We start from the raw sequence: 15855 nt of genomic DNA, 5'->3' as shown, positions 1-15855 counted from the left end.
CTGTGGAGCCCTCCACGTACCAAGAACTGGACTCTCGAGGACTACATGCCATGCATATTCTGCTGTATAACTTTTAAGATCTACGATTTACAAGACTCATTATGTTTTACACACCGTATATTGGCATGTCTTACTACCTACATGTTTCACCATTAACAAGTACTGTTAAGAACTTCTTGGGAAATTCTTTCCTACTCTGTTTGTCCACCCAGTGCCAGCCAGAAGCAAATGGGCTCCCCCTCTAACCCGGGTTCTGCTCAAAGTTTCTTCCTATTAATCAAGGAGTTTTTCCTTGCCACTGTCGTCTTTGGCTTGCTCTAAGGGGGTATCAGGCCTGGTATACTGATGTAAAGCTGCTTTGTGACAACTCATGTTGTAAAAAGCGCTATATAAATAAAATGAATTCAATTGAAATTGAAGTCATAACTGTTTATAAATCTCTTATTATACATATTTTATCATTAGATGTTGCATTAGATCTTTTTTATCAACTTTATTTCTAGTAATTATGACAGGTTATGTATTTCTATTTGGAACTTTTGGCCAGTAGGCCTGTTGACCTAAGCTTGTACAACACATTTTCCTGTAAAAGTAGCATTTTTTATCGATTTTGGATTCATGGATTTTGAATATAGTCAAAAAAGGCATAAACTAACATCTGTGGTGTTCCTGGTCAAATCTGACTGTTGTGACTTTATTAGTAAAGAAAGGACATAGGCCTAAGCCTATTTACATATTATCACTTTGCCATGCCATGGCTGCCTGGTCTATTTTCTTCCAGTTGTCTTTGTACACACATCTCACCTCCAAGTTGGTCATGTTTATCATTATGGTTTCAATGGGTTCTGTCAGGAACGGTTCAAAGCAGGATTTTATGCCATCAACCTGAGATATGGCATATCTTATTGGCCCTGCGGTTGTAGCAGAGCTGAAGTGATTAGCTCGTGTGAGTCCTGCGTAAAGCCTTAGGTAGCGAGTAGCAGGTAGCCGAGTGGTTGCAGCGGCTACGTCACTCCCTCTGAGACCTGGTTAAGTAGCGTTGTCGCCGATAGGCTAACGGCAATTTGCCTTTAGCTCAACTGGCAACGACGCTGGCTTTAAGGGGTTGGCAGCGAGCAGTAAGAACTTCAGTTCGAAACTCGCTCGCTCGCCGACCCACGTAATATCATATTAAAAAAAAAAACACAACGCAAGATACCACCCGTTACACGGTCATCCCGATGACATTTTCAGCGCACAGCCTTCCTCTCCTTTCAGGTGGGGATGAAGACCAGAACAAATTCCCATTCTTCAACCAGAATGTGTTAGCAACCTCAGCAGGACCATTATCATCAATTGATTGCTCCTCATCAGTTGTCACATGGTCTGCATCATAGTCAGTGTTGTCTTCACCTTCTGACACATCTTCTGATGCACTTTCATCCTGGACTTTCCCCTCCTCACCAGTATCAAAGATGTGTTCAAGAGCCTCACATACAGTTTGGTCATTGTGGTCCCACAAAGTGAATGGAGAGCAAAGCCCCAAGGAAGCTTTATATACCTGAGCTGCGGGAAAGGTTCTGTATATTATTGAAACACTGTTCTGATTGTTTGTGCAAATATCCAAATTCCCACAACACATTCTCATAATATTTTGTATGAAAGTCGTGGCTCCCGTGGGGGAAAGATTCTATAGGGGAAACGTTCCAGAGTTGCCAGGGAAACCCAAGAAGGGTGTGTGTATGTGTGTGTGCACGCACACATGGCCAATAACTTGACTTAACTTGAAATTTGACCGGAACACAACAGGAGAGTTAAAAGTGGCACAGAGATTAGACCTATGTACAGCAGCAACACCACCACCTCTACCAGTTGAGTGAGGGACCTGGTAGTTACTGTACCTGGGAGGCATTGATTCATTTAAAGCAATGAATTCATTCAGTCGAAGCCAAGTTGCAGTCAAACATACGATGTTGAATTTATGGTCAGTAATCAATTCACTCACAAGCATTGCTTTAGGTGTTAATGACCTTATATTTATTAAACCAATCCTAAGGACCATTTCTTTGCAGGTATTAACTTCAGGTTTACCAGATTTAATTTTTATCAGGTTGTCAGGACAAATGCCCCTAATATATTTCTTTAAACAGAATGGGACCAAAGATCAGGGGACAGACACTATCTCTATGGAACTAAATTTAAGTGGTGGTTCAAGGGAGGAAGCAGAGATCTGTTCAAGACAGAAAATCTGCTGCCTGGCCTTGGCTCTGATTAGTCAAGGCTTTGGGATGTTTAGGTTATTGGCCAAATTTGAGAGATAAGTGCACTTAAGCGCAGACTGCCTGCTGGCCTTGTGTTGGTGAAGACGGTCTGAGCAGACTGCCTGCTGGCCTTGTGTGGGTGGAGATTTTATGAAGAAGACGAGACTGAAGGACTGAGGACAGTGAGATTGAGTGGATACTGAAGCTTTGGAGTGGCACTAGTGCACCACTATTCCCTGGTTATGTACTGAGGAGGACATCCAGCTCTCTAAGTAGCCTAGTGGGTCCGGGAGGAAATGGGGAACAACAGTTTTTAATGCATTATTATTATTATTATTATAACTAAAGTGAAAAAAAAATATTTAAAATGCAGTTAATAATAAGGTTCACGTGCTGACTCATCAGCAATGGTGAGAGTATTGCTAGATTTTAAACTCATTCTTTCTTGAGTGAGAAGATAATGGTTCCGCTATTGTAGCAAACCACATTTGCATTAGAAAAAAGGAGAAAGGAAATGGTTCCCACAACCATCCTTAATTTGGCAGGAGGGATACCTCTTCATAATTCCTCAAACTGCATCGGTTACAGAAAGTAATACAGGGGTACACTAATTAATGGAGACACCAAACAATATATGAATACCGTATTTATTTACTAATAAGGAGCTGCTACACTCAGCCTTCAGAACAGTTTCAGTCTTTCTTGGAATGCTGTTATATAAGTTTTTAACTGATGAAATGAAAATGGTAATGGTAATGCTGGAGAGTGTTATCATACATACATCATTTGTATGAAATGCATGTAATATTTGTATGTAATATACTGCCTTTTCTTTGGAGATACTTTTACATTAATACACTAATATATAAAAGTTAACTACAACCTCCTAACCTACCAACATTCTGAAGTAATCCAGTCATGTTTATTGTCTAAAACCTATTACGGATAGCTCATATTTGTGTCTGTTTGAAGCTAGGTCATATACAGGGTACCATTTCAAGCCCCCATTGACCCCACATAGGGCCTACACAGGCATGTAGCACAACTAAAGTCTGCAAAATATCTGTTCCACACAAAATACTAACATCAAAGAATGTTATATTTCTTGAAAATGTAGCTGATTCATCTTCCCCCGCAGTCATAATGACAACCGTTCTTAAAGACGTATCTAAATTTATTCATTACCAACACAATGATGTTCCACCACTGTAGAACAGCGCAAAAGTCATTCAGGATAACTTAACGGTTAATACAGGATAATTTCGCAAAATAAATGCTGTCGCTACGTTGCAAACGCTAAATTCAGTGGACGATGACATCGACTTCTCGTGTCTATCAACTCAAATTATGGCGCCTGTATGTTAAATCTCGCGAGGGTTTCTCTTGGAGCGTAGTGGCGACGGGAGTTAGTGTCGGACAGAGTTGAGGTATTTGTGTTGTCGAAGAAGAGGAAGGGAAACCGGTGAGGGGGGGATCGGCAACAGAGCAGAGTGAGAGCAAACTGGGGGCATCCAATATGGCATCGGGCGATACGCTCTATATTGAAACTGACGGCTCGGAGATGCCAGCCGAGATTGTCGAACTTCATGAAATAGAAGTGGAGACTATTCCCGTTGAGACTATTGAGACCACAGTGGTCGGGGGTGATGATGATGACGACGAGCACCACCAGCCCATGTTAGCACTACAGCCACTAGTGACAGACGATCCGAACCAGGTTCACCACCACCAAGAGGTGATATTGGTGCAGACCCGTGAAGAAGTGGTTGGGGGGGACGACTCCGACCTTCGTGCAGACGATGGTTTCGAAGACCAAATCCTCATACCTGTCCCTGCCCCTGCCGCAGAGGAGGAATATATCGAACAAACTTTGGTGACAGTGGCAGGGAAGAGCTCTTCGGCTGGACGAACGAAGAAAGGGGGAGGTGGCAGTGGGAAGAAAGCGGGTAAAAAAAGCTATTTAAGTGCAGCGGATGCCAGCGGTAGAAAATGGGAACAGAAGCAGGTGCAAATAAAGACTCTGGAAGGGGAGTTTTCAGTCACAATGTGGGCTTCTGGTAAGTACAACTTGCTAGATTGTTAGCTAGATTGTGCATTGTTCTCGCTCGGTGCTAGCTCGCTAGCCAGCAAAGCGGGCCTCGCAAGGGCGTTGTCCTTTTCTACCAGCTCAGATTTTGGGGTTGTTGACAAACTCAGTGTCAGAGGTATTTTTTAAAGCATCGACACAGATGTTAAGGTATTCCAGTTGAAATGTTTTTGTTTTGAAGGGAAGCCATGTTTTATGTGTTGATGGGCGCCGCCATGTTCCCCCGGTCCAGTATGGCGGCCTGGAAAAATGGCGCTGATGCGGCCGTGGGAAGATGGCGGCGGGTGCTGGAGCGAGCGCGCTGCTGCTGGCTCCAGGAGTAGGCCGCAGTAGCCCGGAGACACACTACATAGCTCTCTATAAGGAGTACGTGGGGTGCACTCCACTTGATGTAGTTGCTAAATTGGCTCACTGCTGAAGTGACAGACGCAGGCAACAAAGCATTTCACAATGAGCTCGGTGGTGCTGGTAGTTGTTAACCATGACTTTCTTGATTTGCTCTGGACGATTAGCATGGTACCTAGCAGGACTGGCTTGGTAACTGGCAAACATAGCTTTGTATTCCACACATCAATATTTCCGCTTGTTGTGTCGCTTGAAACTGAAGTGGTTGGCAGATAGCTACGTTTGTGTGGTTGCTGGATAGCAATGCGTCTGGTAAATTGTTACAGCTCTTAACAACGAGCCACCTCCGATTCTTTACGAATCGGTGAGTTAACCTCATGTTAAGTAGTTAACTTACGCAGCCATACAGCCATCGTTATCTAGCTAACATTAGCTTTTATTTGTTGTATCTGACATTGGCTAACTAGAAAGTTAAACAATTTGCACGTTAACCTTATTGTTTTTGAATTTGTACTGAATGATGATATCTGGCTAGCTAACTGGTTATAATGTAGATAGCTACGATAGGTTGTTGGCTAAAATGATCTTACTGCTATGTTATACAGATTTAAAATATTATGTTATAAAATTTAAAATGTAACTTGCTGACTTATTCAAGTTTAATTGGGTCGTGTGTGTACTAAGGTATTTGACTATAATGTATTAATCTAATATATAGAGGCAAAATTGGAAAATGCTATCATCCCCCTACGTTTGCTACGCGGTTATATGGTATCGGTAAGTTACGGGGGTTTGTAGTGCTAGCTGGCAAAAAGAATGACTAGCCGTTTTCGTCATTTTTTCCCTGCTGGGTAGATAGCTGTTTGAGTCTCGACTTACTTTCTAGAGATACGTTTAACACACAGCCTACCACTTCTTGTCAGATCGTAAACTTGACTGAGGGGAGATTAAGTGGTTAGCGAAGGTGCGTAGAGTTAAATTGGCGAAGTACTGGATCTTTTATGTACTGGCATGTAAGCATTCAGGTCTTGCTTATATCTGTATTGGCATTAGAATTTACAATAAAATGCAGAGCATACAACTGAGGTGTACCATCAAAATGGATTAAGAACCATTCGTTGTTGGCTCATTAGTATTCATTCTTACTCCTGATTAATTGGGAACAAAAACATGATATAGCAGAAAAATGTCGTAGATATTATTCTGCTTAAAAATGAAAAGTTTTAGCCCCTTCATTACATTAGATTAGATGAATTTAGAAGATGCTCTTACCCAACATGATTTACAGCACAAGAGAACAGAAGTGTATCAATCCAAGTTATATGAGCAAGAGCACCCATACCAGCAAGAGCGTTCATGCAACCAGAAGGTTGCCGGTTCGATTTGTTACTCCCTTGGGCCAGGTACGTAACCCAAAAATACATATATATATTTTTTTTTTGCTAAATGTAGGCTATCAATAAAAGCAAAGTGCAAAATACATTTTGTTAGCACATTCTTGTACAGTATTTATACTTTTTAATTGCACTGTTAAAATGTGGAAATATAAACCATCTCAGCTTGGGCGCTTGGCATCCCTCTTACTTACAGCAGTGAATGTCACGTGATGGGAAAGTAGCCGGCCATCGCCAAGCTCTTGCTTTGGGACTGGAACGGAGGGTCTAATTGTTTCGACCAATCCCTAGCTAAGTTTCTCACCCTGGAAGGATGCTAGCACCAGCAATGCCATGCTTCTCTCTGCACTGGAGGGGCATGAGACCATTTTTAAATATTGCGGCTCCGTCAGCAGAGACGTTGATGAGTGTATAGGATGGGTTAATTGCAGAGGACAAATTTCGTTTCAATGTATGCGAATACTGAGAAATGACAATAAATTATTAACTCTTATAAATATAAATCTCAAATCTTAAATTTGTTGGAGCTAGCATGCCGTTTCTGCGCTTCTGTTTCACAGCGCTTTGTCAGGCGTTGCCTATTATTATGAGCATTTATGTAGGTCTATAATTTATCCATGATAAGAAAAATTGTCACAAGCTGTTATTATGTCACAAAAAGTAGATAGTTAGGACCTTGTTCAACCAAACCCCTCGGGATTACAAAAATGCATAAAACACCAGACCTTTTGGAATTTTTTTAGTATTATTAACAAATAATGATACAAACAACAACAATACTGTAGAATAACAGAATCCTTAATGCCTTCAATTAAACTGAAAGACATGTGTTGCAGCACTATGCTGTCCATCTCAGCCGAGAATGGAGAAATGTCTGGCTGAGTCCTTCCCGAGTCATGCTCAGTACCCCCGAAGCTTCGAATATTCACTGTTGATTACTACTGAAGCTCTGGAGCCCAAAAAAATGGTATTTGGGACAGCCCTAGCCTTATCTTAGGAAAACTTCATTTGAACGGCAATTGGAAGCACGTTGTATGGACAGAGGAAATCAAAATTGAGCGCCTCAGCATTATGTTTGGCCCAAAAACAGATGAAGCTTATAATGAAGGTAAGATGAATGCTTAGTGTGAAGAGTGTCATGTTGTGGGTCTGTTTTAATGTCACAGACTGCAAAAAGTTTCATCCTAATCAACAAAGAAATAGTTGTGTGAATATAAACTATTGTAAAATGGTCATCTCAATCTCCAGACTTCAGTCCAGATGAACATTTGTGGTTCAAATCAAGAAAGCATAAGCAATCACCATCCTGCCAGAACAGGACCTACCAGATTGGGACCAGCACCTATTTCATTGGATCCAGCACCTCCTTTGTCACTATCAAAATCTGTAAATAAATTTTGTATAATATTTGATGTTATTTATTAAATATTATATTATTATATTATATTTATTGTCATTTATTTCTCATTAGCCTTATTCTATATGGCATCCACTTTGCTCTTACGTCACACTCAGAGTGGGAGCAGGGTAACTCTTCAGTCAGCATCTGTGGCAAAGTGGACCAAAAGTTTGACGTGTGTCTGTATCTACCTTTTGAAGAAATCATAAAATGGCTAGATGGGTCAGCAAAGACCCCAAAAAGAATTCAAAAAAGAGATGAGATACAGTAGTTGGATTTAAAGTTATATCCACTAATGAATGAATGGCCTGGCGCACTTAATGGTAGCTAGTTAACTAATGCTAAGTTGCTAGTGAGCTAGCAAACAAACGGTACTTAAGATCAGAAGTAAATACCTCGGCTTGCAGTACGAATGTTAAAATTAACTATTTGTTCAGAAGACACATGATGAAGCTGTATTGGTTTGATAGCTAGCCAGCAAAGTCGATAAAAGCCAAATTAGCTAGCTAGTAAGCTACCTAGCCTTCTACATTCATTGTTTTTTTTTATTGTAGCTAGCTGTGTGTTTGTTTGCAAGGGGGTATTTGTATTTGTCAGCGGAATGTGATAGTAGCTAGCTAGTTACGTTTATTGTTTTGTTTGTATTGTAGCTAGCTAGCTAGCTAGATTTGTATTTGTAAGGTGGTTTTTTTTACTTTTCAGCTGAATGTGCAAGTAGCTAATTTGGCTTTCACGCACTTTGCCATCTAGCTGGAACACAGTGAATTCGGGTGTGACGTCATTCGCAGCTCCAACATCCGACTTCCGAGGCAAATGGAACGCAGCATTAGACAAAGAATGGACAGCACCTTAACATTAATTCTGTTTGTCTGTGAGAAAGCTGACTTATGACAACCAGTGATGGTGCACTTATATGGGTAGACAAAAAGCCTTAAAAAGTTGAAATCTTTAAGCAAACATGAATTAAAAAGCAGAAGATATGGTTGGAGTGAGAGTTATCTGTGTGTCAGAGGGATGTAGACTAACATTACATTCCTAGCTTTTTGCTATTTCCAGTTGACTAACGGAAATATCACAAACGGACTAATTACAGAACTGTTGGCAATGGCCGTATGACTGTTTGTAGCAAGCTAAAACTTATATCATAATGTCACCTACACATGAATTATATCCGGCAGCTGCACTGTGCTTTGCGCTCTGTTTATTTCCCTGCTTTTTGTCCTTTACCAATCACATACCTGCAGGTGAAGATTTAAATTTAAACTCAAACTACAATTTGAAGGAATGCCCTGGTCCAGTGCACATCAAACTTCTTCGAAATCTGCATATGTGTTAAAGGTTTGTGGGGCAGAACTGCATGAACACAATGTGGTTATATTCAAAACAGGACTGGAGCATGAAATATAACAGTGAACCATTAAATCCATTGGTATTGGGTTGTCGACTGAGCTGCTGGAAAAAGTTGTTTAAATCAGACACATTAAACACCTTATCATAGCCTTTTTATTTTTGATGTGATTTTTTTCACCTTTCTTTCCCTGTGGTATGTTGTAGATGACAAGAAGGACATCGACCATGAAACGGTGGTGGAGGAGCAGATCATCGGGGAGAACTCCCCTCCTGATTACTCAGAGTACATGACGGGGAAGAAGCTCCCACCCGGAGGCATTCCAGGGATAGACCTGTCTGACCCCAAACAGCTGGCTGAGTTCGCCAGGTGAGCAAAGACTGGAAGACTTACAGAACACCAGCATATCAGCACAGCTCCCTCTTACAGTACGGCTCTCTGGTGTTACACTACTCATCCAGCAGTGTGGGCATAGTCAGGTGGATGTCTGGCCCACTGTCTGGGTGTCCTTGCTTGTCCAAGTGATTCTCAGGAATTGCCAACATGATGGATTCTTAGTGGTTTGTTAATGCTTTGCTTATGGGTTTGGTTGTGTAGTTATGTTTGGGTAAAGTAGCTGTGTGGGTTTGACTAAGTGATGCTGACACTCTAATATCATTTCCAGTCCCAGTTCTAACAGTGAGGCTCCACCAGGAAGTCACAGTCCTGGCTGGTAAGTTACAGTCAGGGTAGCTCTCACATGCAGCCATGCCATGTGCAGTGATCGAAGGGGATTATATTCCATTATTGCAATAGCACTACTGATTTGAGAATGGATATTCAGGTTGTAAGATCCTAAGGCAATTTCAATACATACACCCCCCCCCCCCCCCAGTGCAGAAAGGGGTGATTTCCCCAAAGTGCTTTTTTCATTTTAATTTCTATGTTTAGGGCAGTATACTTCCAACATTTTTCCATACCTTTTCAGCATTTTGATTTGATGGTGGTATGTTTATTACTGCTGTGAGTTCTGTAGTGTCGTCTTCAGAATGGAAGTTGCTTTAAATGGAGCGAGGTGAAACTTGCTCAGCCTCCTGAAACTGAATACAACTGAATACAAATACATTGCTTCTCATTCATTGGCTTAAACCCCTGTCAATTGTAACAACAAAAAAATTGAAAGAATTTTACTCGTGCAATTCTGGCAACTGGGCAATCATTAAAGCTGAACCCTGCTTTAGCTTTAAGTTTTACAACATAACTTCTTTCTCTGATCAGGCCATAAGCGTGTGGACACTGATAGATGTAATCTCTCTCTTACTGTTTCCACGGTAGGAAAATGTTATGTTTATTAAGGTGAATCTGAATCTGAATCTCTATTGAATCTGCAGTGTTACTGATGCTCTCACAACATGTTTCCACGATCCATCCCAGAGAGCCTTAAAAAGGTCATAGCACAATTTTTCGAGACATCAGATTGAAAATATGAATCATAAAAATACAAAACAGGTTGAGTGAAAGCAACTCGATTTTTGTTTTTCCAGGAAATTAACATTGTAAGACCCGCTTGTTCTTATAGTAAAGCATTCTTTTAAATTTCCCTGCACAGAGCATTTTAATATTATAAGCTTTAATGGCAAGTGACAGTTTAGATTTAAAGTACACTATATGGACAAAAGTACTTGACCACACCTGTTTTTCAGGGTTTGGGCTAGGCCCCTTATCTCCAGTGAAGGGCAATCTTAATGCTTCAGCATACCAAGACATTTTGGACAATGCTATGCGTCCAACTTTTTGGCAAAACAGTTTGGGGAAGGCCCTTTTCTATTCCAACATGACTGTGCCCCAGTGCACAAAGCAAGGACTATAAAGACATGGTTTGATGAGTTCGGCGTGGAAGAACTTGACTGGCCCGCACAGAGTCCTGACCTCAACCCCATCGAGCACCTTTGGGATGAAGTGGAACGGAGATTGCGAGCTAGGCCTTCTTGTCCAACATCAGTGCCTGACCTCATAAATGCTCTACAGAATGAATGGGCACAAATTCCCACAGAAACTCTCCAAAATCTTGTGGAAAGCCTTCCAAGAAGAGTGGAAGTTGTTACAGCTGCAAAAGGGGGACCAACTCCATATTAAAGTATATGTATTTGATTACAATGTCATTACAATGTAATGGTCAGGCGTCCCAATACTTTTGTCCTTATAGTGTACATAGCCCAGTCTGTCTTGCTGGATAAAATTCCCTGATCAATCCAAACCCAGATGCAGAGGATTATTGACATCAACCTTCAGCATGTAGGTGGTGATTCAGGATCATAAAATGTTTTATAATGTTTTATAAGTTTCCTGTAGACACGTATGTGTAAGGGTATCAAAATTGGACTGGGTTTGGATCGGGTGTTGCATTGAGTGTTGATAGTGGAATGAGCTCTGACTGCACAGTTGTGCTCTTGTTGCAGGATGAAACCACGGAAGATAAAGGAGGACGATGCCCCCAGGACGATAGCCTGTCCCCATAAAGTGAGTGCAACATGTCAGCAGAGTCAATCCGTCTGATGCATATTCATGGATGTTCTTTTTAGACATATTGGCAAAAACAGTGATTTAATTTGTTTTATTTTATTCATTCTTTTTTATGAATCTGATTAGCTGGGTAGAGGGTAAATAACATGCGTGGCATGTCTGTGTGAGCAAACACAGGTGAGATGCTATTACCACACATTGACTTGTTACTGTCAGAGAGCGATCAAGTAGCCTGCTGTTTTTTCATCTACTAAAACATTTTAAATGAGGAAAGAAACGATGGCAACATGCATATGATAGAGGAAATTTAAACTACAGGACGCAAACCTAGCTCTAGGGTTATCCAAGGTGATCAGACGCAGAGCTCTAGTGCCACAATCAAACGCACAGCTTTAGCGCTGTTTCGGTATTTAATGGGGAAAATGACAGCTGCACCGAGGGTGCTGGTTTCTTCCTTGGTTTTCTAGGGACGGCGCTGAGTGGGTGTGGCATAGGTGTGATGCAAGTATACCCATTACTTCTGGGGTGTGGACCGGCACATCCACTCTGCACAGTAGGATATAAATGACCCAGACGCTCTTAATTCAAATGCAGATGGGTATCCAAAGCGTAATTCCAGAACACCTGACTGTGATCATGAGAAAAATAATGGTCTACAGAACTGAGGGGAAGCTTTCACATAAACACTTCTAGAGTAACAATGTGAGATGTATATGATCCTGATATCGTAATTATTTCTTTTTCCACAGCTCTTATGCGTTGTGTTGAATGTTTTATTTTCCATTATGGATACAATGTATATTGCTAAACCTATGATTAAAAATACAAGACACTGACAACACGGAAAACCGAGTGATCAAATTTCTGTTGTTTCAGCAGTTAATGATTCGCTCATTCGTGTCTTAAGTCTATTCCATCAATCACATCTGTGTGGCCTGTGATTAAGGTAACAATCTCACTGTACAAGTGAACCTGAGGGGTCATGTCAGATTGGTCTTCTCTGTTTATGGAAGGCCTCCCATAATCACTCTATGGAAGATGTGCTAGCTGTGAATGAGCTCTATGTGTTGTTTGGCAAAATTTTACGCTGGGAACATTAAAAGATTTTCTTATAAAATATAGCTTTTGTCCACTACAGTACACACGGCACTGTTGTTGTGATCTATCCTGATACAGACACACCCGCCTAAACGAGCAAGAAAGTTGTCGGTCACATACAAATGGCATGTAGCTGGTAGCCAGTTAAGGACTGCCCCATGCCATGAGAGGGCCAGCCCCCTGTACTGGCTTTGACCCATTTGTCAGCATAGTGTCCCATTGATCTTTACTTTCACTTTTCATGCCATAAAGTACCTGGCTGTGGGTCCTTGATATATGTGTTGAACTCATGCTTAGTTCAGTTTGGCCACATTTTTAAGTGTCATAATTAAAGCCAGTGTTATCAGAATGTTTATCAGAGAGGAGAGGTGGGGCTCTTGGACAGTTATGTTTTTAAAATCTAAAAGCTATGCCTTTTACCTTTGCATGGAGAGTATTTGCATTTGCAAATGTTTGACTTAATGTACTTTTTACATTTAATTTAAATCAAGTATTTCAGTCATGCCCTGATGGAACACACAAAATGCAGTATACCTGTATTTGATAGCTGCATTATTGCTACTTAAACAAGCCCATTATTCTCTAAAGATTACATTGATGTTGGTGGTTTTTCATGGAAACAGCAAGACGGGACTCTCAAATCAGGCAAATGGGAGGCAGAGTTACCATCTATAAACAAAAAATGGTACAACAATGTCTCTAGACATAGATTTACAGGCTAAAGTGTCATAGTTATAGTTCAGCCAAACGGTGCTAAACCATTACTTTTCGGGTGTTATTCTGGACAGACCTTTTGTTGGTCAGCCTGCTTGCACAGGATTCACCTCTAAGACGCTGCATCTCTGCACTCCTCCACAGGGCTGCACCAAGATGTTCCGGGATAACTCTGCAATGAGAAAGCACTTGCACACGCACGGGCCTCGAGTGCATGTCTGCGCCGAGTGTGGCAAGGCCTTCGTGGAGAGCTCCAAGCTCAAGCGGCACCAGCTCGTTCACACAGGAGAGAAGCCTTTCCAGGTACCAAGGCTTTGTGTGACATATTTTAATCAGCAATGCACAAAACGTCGCTGAAAGTTTCAGCAACATGAGGGAAGTATGACTGCAGTGAAAGTGTGTTTTTGAATGTCATGAGCACTTTATGTACAGCAGAGCCCCAGTCTGACCTCCCTGTCTTCTCTCTCCCCTATCTGCAGTGCACGTTTGAGGGCTGTGGCAAGCGGTTCTCCCTGGACTTTAACTTGCGCACACACGTGCGGATTCACACGGGAGACCGCCCCTACGTCTGCCCCTTTGATGGCTGCAATAAGAAGTTCGCTCAATCCACTAACCTGAAGTCTCACATTTTAACGCATGCTAAAGCCAAAAACAACCAGTGAGCCCTCGCGCCGCTCCCACCCAACCCCTAGCAGCACCATTTAATACAGATGTTGAAAATAAACATCAAATCCCCTTTGTATATTGTTTCTAGGACAAAAAGTTTTAATGAAAATGACCTCATGGACTTTTTGATAAGTGTGGAGAAATTGTAAGAATGAAGCTATGTTTCATACCATCAGCTCTTGTAGTCCTAAAAGAACGCGCTGGTGTTCTATAAAATCAACTGTTACTATGAAGTTCTGTTCAGGAAGATGGACCTCATGGACTTCAATGAAAAGACAATTCTTTGTACAACAACAATTAAAACATTTGACTTGTTTTTCACATCAAAGTAAAAAGGTTTTCACCTGTCTGCATAGAAAAATAATTGCTTTTTAATTTTGTACTTCTAGTGTGCATATTGTACACTTATTTTGGCATAAGCTTAGTAATGCTATGTGTGATTTTTTTTTTTCTTGAAGATTGAAATCTACTTGTATAGTTCTTCATGGAAGAAAAGTGGCAGTTACTGTACTACATGCTTCAAAAGTATTTTCATGTAAAAAGTTTTTTTTTCTTTTGTTTGCTCCCCAATTAGGTTGTATTCTTTACCATTAACTAATTTTGTATAATTGTACGGTACAGTTCTGTTGAAATCATGTAGACGTAGAGATGTGATTTAAGTAGTGTTAAAAAAAATTAAAGCAATTGTCATCACCAGTTACTTTATTTTTCATGAACTGTCCAATTCAGAAAGAATTATTTTTCACTTCAAGCCTGCCTCACACATGGAAAAAAAAACTGGTTGCAATGTTATGTATTGTACGGGCTTCCCTCCTTGGTTAACCCTTGTTAATATGTACATCACCTGTATTTCAAGTGGCCAACAATAAAATGGTCCCAAAGCACTTGCAGAGTAAATTTAAATGTTTAGATACACTCAATGATGGACTATGTCCAGTATAAACTGGTCAAGTGGATCAGGTGGTGTTTGTAGGTGTGCCCCTTGGTTGCAGCTGGTGTTGCCCTAGTTTTAGTGCATTAGTTACCGGTAGAAGGTGGTACGGCCTGGCTGCTGAAGCGGAATCCCAGCCCTGTCCTGTACTGCACCAACAGGATGGCCGAGGTCATCTCTCTCACTCCTTGCCCTGTCACCAATCCCGAGTTTTCACAGATGACTAGAAACCTGAGACCCGAGATGTCTGTGACATAGTAGCCTTGATTAACAAGCTAGAAAAGACAGCAATTATCCAAGGGGCAAGGGCAGACTCTGTTGCCATTACAGGGGGAATTCACAGCTGCTCTTTGAAAAGACAGCAAACACACAGCAAGGATGTGTATGCAGTGACAGTGGGTACTCTACCAGTGGCGGCTGGTGAGCTGGAAACGGGAGGCTGAAACATTACCTTTAAATCTATCATTACTTTCAACCCGTTCCCCTTTATCTTCCTTGATTAACAATAAAACAAATGATTCACAGAATAATTGACACCAATCGTGTAAATGGAGTAAATGCTTATGCTCGCAAAACAGCGCAGATTGTAGTTTGTGTGCTTGCGAAAGGTACAACGTGAGATTGTTTAACGAGGATGGCATTTATCGATTTAAATTACATTAAATGCTCATGACACATCACAACTTGTGTGAGGTCTGTGTTGTAAACGTTATTGTTCATTGCAGTCAACCTAACCTAAAAGATTATTCTCAGTAATTTAAATTGATTTAACCAAATTTAGCTCTGTTCTGTAATTTGAATTTTGTAACACAAGAAAGCTACAATGTGAAACATTTAAGAGAACGCTTTGGGATTACTTTTCACTTAATTGTTCAAATTGCCATCCTTGTTAATTAAACAACCTCATGCTGTACCTTTTGCAAGCACACAAACAACCTGCGCTGTTTCGCGAAACATAATCATTTACTCTATTTACGCGATTGGTGTCAATTATTCTGTGAATTATTTGTTTTATTGATGATCAAGGAGGATAAAGGGGAACAGGTTGAAAGTAATGATAGATTTAAAGGTAATGTTTCAGCCTCCCCTGTTTCCAGCTCATTAGCTGCCACTGTACTCTTCCTATGCTGGT

The 15855-nt window shown here is 41.0% G+C and overlaps 1 protein-coding gene across 1 annotated transcript; it reads left to right on the top strand.

Annotated features, from left to right (window-relative positions):
- The first annotated feature begins 3647 nt into the window (after nt 1-3647).
- Nucleotides 3648-14668, top strand: LOC118792154 (transcriptional repressor protein YY1). The gene is made up of 5 exons (XM_036549882.1): nt 3648-4297; nt 9019-9181; nt 11251-11311; nt 13271-13429; nt 13606-14668. The coding sequence occupies exons 1-5, from the start codon at nt 3757-3759 to the stop codon at nt 13786-13788; spliced, it is 1107 nt and encodes a 368-aa protein (XP_036405775.1). The 5' UTR covers nt 3648-3756; the 3' UTR covers nt 13789-14668.
- The last annotated feature ends 1187 nt before the right edge of the window (nt 14669-15855 follow it).

This window comes from Megalops cyprinoides, chromosome 17 (genome assembly GCF_013368585.1).
Source record: "Megalops cyprinoides isolate fMegCyp1 chromosome 17, fMegCyp1.pri, whole genome shotgun sequence".
In the NCBI taxonomy this organism is placed as follows: domain Eukaryota; kingdom Metazoa; phylum Chordata; class Actinopteri; order Elopiformes; family Megalopidae; genus Megalops; species Megalops cyprinoides.
This window is presented reverse-complemented; position numbering and strand designations above follow the sequence as displayed.